Source organism: Mus caroli, unplaced genomic scaffold (assembly GCF_978045245.1).
Source record: "Mus caroli unplaced genomic scaffold, Mus_caroli_1 scaffold_2, whole genome shotgun sequence".
NCBI classification, from domain to species: Eukaryota; Metazoa; Chordata; class Mammalia; order Rodentia; family Muridae; genus Mus; species Mus caroli.
The window spans coordinates 144,094,096-144,098,839 of NW_028227257.1; the positions used below are offsets into that span (position 1 = coordinate 144,094,096).

The 4,744-nt window shown below is 36.5% G+C and overlaps 1 protein-coding gene across 1 annotated transcript; it reads left to right on the forward strand.

Moving 5' to 3' along the window:
- The first annotated feature begins 336 nt into the window (after positions 1 to 336).
- On the forward strand, positions 337 to 1,278 carry LOC110289819 (olfactory receptor 1J1). Its single transcript, XM_021156207.1, has one exon. The coding sequence runs from the start codon at positions 337 to 339 to the stop codon at positions 1,276 to 1,278; it is 942 nt and encodes a 313-aa protein (XP_021011866.1).
- The last annotated feature ends 3,466 nt before the right edge of the window (positions 1,279 to 4,744 follow it).

The window sequence follows — 4,744 nt, forward strand, 5'->3', positions numbered from 1 at the left end:
ACAGTGTATATATAGGTCATCTATTTACAAGTATTGAATGTGTTAGTGCACATGTAAGGTTAGAATTCTATATAAATAAAACACTTAGTAAATGTTGACTGTAACTATTTTTGTTTACAGAGACTGGGATCAGACTGAGAAAGAATGTGGCTTTATACCTAAATCTACATTTTTATCCTCCACAATATTTGCAGCAAAACATATGGAAAATATAAAAGAAAAGCATGTAAAGGAAGATATTCCCTAGGTATAATAAACATCTTTATCATCATATGTCACAATCTTTTATTTCTTCAGCCTTCCCCAGCAGTAGGTGTACCCAGCTGCTACATAAGTATGAGACTCAAGAACCATAGCAGTGTGTCTGAGTTCCTTCTCCTGGGTCTTCCCATCAGACCAGAGCAGGAAGGCATCTTCTTTTCTCTGTTCCTGGCTGTGTACCTTATTACAGTGCTGGGGAACCTGCTCATCATCTTGCTCATCAGGCTGGACTCTCACCTCCACACTCCCATGTACTTTTTTCTCAGCCACTTGGCCTTCACAGACATTTCCTTTTCATCTGTCACTGTACCTAAGATGTTAACAAAAGTGCAGAACCAGCCCATACCCATTACCTATGAGGAGTGTGTTTCACAGACATATTTCTTCATATTTTTTGCTGACTTGGACAGTTTCCTTATCACTTCAATGGCCTATGACAGGTACATAGCCATCTGTCATCCTCTTCATTACATCACTATCATGAGTCAGAGCCGTTGTGCCATGCTAGTAGCTTTGTCCTGGGTCATAGCTTCTGCTTGTGCTCTTTTGCACACTCTCCTCCTAGACCAGCTTTCCTTCTGTGCTGACCACACTGTCCCACACTTCTTCTGTGACCTGGGTGCCCTGCTCAAGTTGTCCTGTTCTGACACATCACTCAACCAATTGGTAATCTTCACAGCAGGTTTGGCCGCCATTATGCTTCCGTTTCTATGCATTCTAATCTCTTATGGCCGTATTGGGTTCACCATCCTCCAGGTTCCCACAACCAAGGGTATCTGTAAAGCCTTGTCCACTTGTGGGTCCCATCTCTCAGTGGTGGCTCTCTATTATGGGTCAATTATTGGTCTCTATTTTCTGCCCCCATCCAACAGTAAAATCAACAACAACATAGTTGCTTCAGTAATGTACACAGTGGTCACTCCCATGTTGAACCCTTTCATTTACAGCCTGAGAAATAAAGACATGAAAGGGGCTTTAAGAAAACTCTTGAGTAAGAAGACGGAGATTTCTAAATGATATTTTTTCCTTCTGTATTATATTATGTCCTCAATAATATATGTCCTTAATAAAAGGATATTTCACTAGTTTTTCTTTTACTGCTCTCCCTCTAAATGCTTTGCTGACATTCTTTATGTACCTATGAGAATACTAAAACAGGATATTTTATGATTTTATTATATTAGTTTATTGGATATTGTGATTGGGAAGTATTAGGACTGGTATCGTTAAATGGGAGCTGTTGTGATTGGTTATTCCTCAAATTTTAAATTTATTATAAAGTGTACCTGGATTTTCTACTATTACTTGAGATTCTTTCAATTTTATGAAATATAGCTCCCTTTGCACATAAGCACCCAGATACCTAAGAACTTTGAAAATTTCTACAACCTTCCAAGAATTTTAATTTCAATTACATACTAATTAGTGCACATATTTCTTTTTCTTGGGAATACTGTCAATACTTCTTCACTTGCATATGAAGGTATTTAGTGGCAAATGCTACCTCAGTTGTCTTGGCTTTGTCTAACAGTTTAATATGCAATAAAATCATCAAATTTATCCAGACAACAATGTTTAGTGGTTGTTTAGGAAATCTTGCATTCAGAGAGGCAGCGAACACCTCATGACCATGAAGTTAGTAAAAAGAAGGCTTGAACCTTGGTATTCCAAAGCAATTCTTTGGAGTAAGGCCTATAACAGTTATATGGAATTCTATACAAGTCCAAAGAGGAATTATTAACATATTCTGGTGGAAGAGGATACAAAAGCATTCTCAGGAATGTGTAATTTACTTGCATATTAAATAGGAAATTTTCAGACACACTAATTTCCATTTTCTAGTCCTGATCAGACTGGAGCATCATAAGACAAGATTGACCTTTAAACCAATATGACTCAAGATTGTAATATTCAAGTTGAAGATATTGATGGTAAATGCCAGGTGATCCATTATCTGAGTTTAGACTATCTCAATGTAATGGACATGAAAAAACACTTGAGCTTTGAACTGTTTTCTCTAGATTAAGCTGTGTTATGAACCCCAACTCCTCCCAACAGGGAAGAAGGTGCTTTCCTCCTCATACCAAGCTAAATAACAAAGGCTTCAAAAGAAACAATTAAACAGCTTGATGTGTTTCTTTTTCTTTTATGGAAGAGCAATGGCAAAAAAAGATATGGTAAGTGGGTGGCAGAGAGTATGATGGAGTTGTGTTCAAGCGTCACCATTAAGAGTAATAAAATGTAAAAACACACTTGTAGAGCACAAGAAGGGTATGAGGGAGGATGCCCAGAGAATATCCAATGCTTGTCAACAAAGACTTTCTGGAAGTCCAACAAGTTTCCAGGAAAAAGCATGAGGTGGTGACATGGAATCTAGCACTGTGAAATTGGGAGCTCTTGAGGGAAATAGCCACAGTAAGGAAAACTGCTTGGGACATATCACAGGACTATGAAGAGGCATTATAAGAATCTAAATATTCCTGATAAACAAGTAGTGCAGAGAAGAGAATCATTTATTATTGTCTATTTTGATTTGGCTTAGGTGGTACTGGGGACTAAATCTAGGATCTCAGATATGGTGGCAAATACTCTACTGGAGTTATACCCACAGATTTCCTTAACCAAATTAACTACCAATAAGTCTCAGGTAATGGCCTAGTAGGCCATCAGTGGGAGGAGAGGCCCTTGGTCTTGCGAAGATTATATGCCCTAGTATAGGGGAATGTCAGGGCCAGGAAGCAGGAGTGGGTGGGTTGGGGAGCAGGGCAGGGGGAGGGTATAGAGGGCTTTTGTGATAGCATTTGAAATATACATGAAGACAATTACTGCTAATAAAAAAGTTCTCTTTAATGCAGAATCTATCAAAGAAGCATTCTGCTACTTGCTTTTTCACATCTTCTTCCTTGATCTGCTCTATGCCATGAAATTGGACTTCCAACTAGAGTCAGACTGTAGAAAAGTGAGGAAATCAGAGCTAATCTGTTGTCATATCATGATTTCTTTCTCCATTTTCAAGCCTTGCCTTTAGAGAGGGACAGCCAATGGGAAGAAAAAAAATCTTTTAACTAGACACTGTGGTAAAAACAAACTTTCATTCTTTTTTAATTTCTGAAAGTCACACAAGAATAAGAGGAGTTTAATATATATTAATTATATATTTATATTTATAGTACATATTATCAAACATATATTTATGCATAAATACATTTTATTCAGCATAACAGGAAATTTCTCAATAAAGTAGAATTTATGTTATCTCTTATAATTAAGTCTTTTCCCTCCTTTCTCTGCTAGAGATTTTAACTCTGATGTTTGTATTAGCCAGGCAACTTCTCCATGACTGAGCTATATCCCCATCTAAGAAAAGTTTGAAAGAACAGAACACCTTTCTGCTGGGACATACTGCTTCTAGTCTGTTCCCCTATGATACCATATCCTGAGGCATCCCAGAAGATCTTCTGTACTCAGAGCATTTGGTAAGAACAAAACCAAAAGCTAGTTCTTTGAGAGAAAAAATAAGATACATAAACCCCTAACCAAACTAAATAAAGGGTCCAGATGCAGTATCCAAATTAACAATATCAGAAATGAAAAGGGAGCCATAACAACAAAAACGGAGGAAATCAGATCCTGCTTAAAAAACATATACTCAAAAACAAACAAACAAACAAACAAACAAAAGAAAAAAACAGGAAGAACTAGATGAAATGGATGGTTTTCTAGACAGATAACACATACCAAAGTTAAATCAAGAGCAAGTAGACTATCTAAACAGGCCCATATCACATAAGGAAATAGAAAAAATCATTAAAAACCTCCCAAACCAAAAAGCCCAGGACCAGATGGATTTAGTGCAGAATTATACCAGACCTTCAAAGAAGACCTGATGCTAATATTCCTCAAACTATTCAATAAAATATAAACATAAGAAATACTACATAATTTATTCTATGAAGCCACAATTACTCTAATACCTAAACCACAAAAAGACACAACCAAAAAAGAGAACTTCAGAAAAATCTTGCTTTTGAATATTGATGCAAAAATATTCAATAAAATTTTTGCAAACCAAAACCAAAAACACATCAAAACCATCATTCACCACGATCAAGTAGACATCATCCCAGGGATGGGAGGTTGGCTCAATATTCAAGAGTCCATTAATATAATCCACTATATTAACAAACTAAAAGAAAATAATCCCATGACCATCTCCTTAGATGCAGAAAAAGCATCTGACAAAACACAACACCCCTTCATGTTAAAAGTATTTGAGAGATCAGGAATTCAAGGCTCATACCTCAGCACAATAAAAGCAATTTACAGCAAACCAACAGCTAATAACAAATTAAATAGAGAGATACTTGAAGCAATCCCACTAAAATCAGAGACAAAACAAGGATGTCTACTCTCCTTATATCTATTCAATATAGTACTCAAAGTAAACAATAGAGTACTCTCGAACAATAAGAGAACAAAAGAA

Bases quoted from the DNA above. Each gene is read 5' to 3' on its own strand.
- LOC110289819 (XM_021156207.1), top strand. From the start codon at position 337: ATGAGACTCAAGAACCATAGCAGTGTGTCTGAGTTCCTTCTCCTGGGT.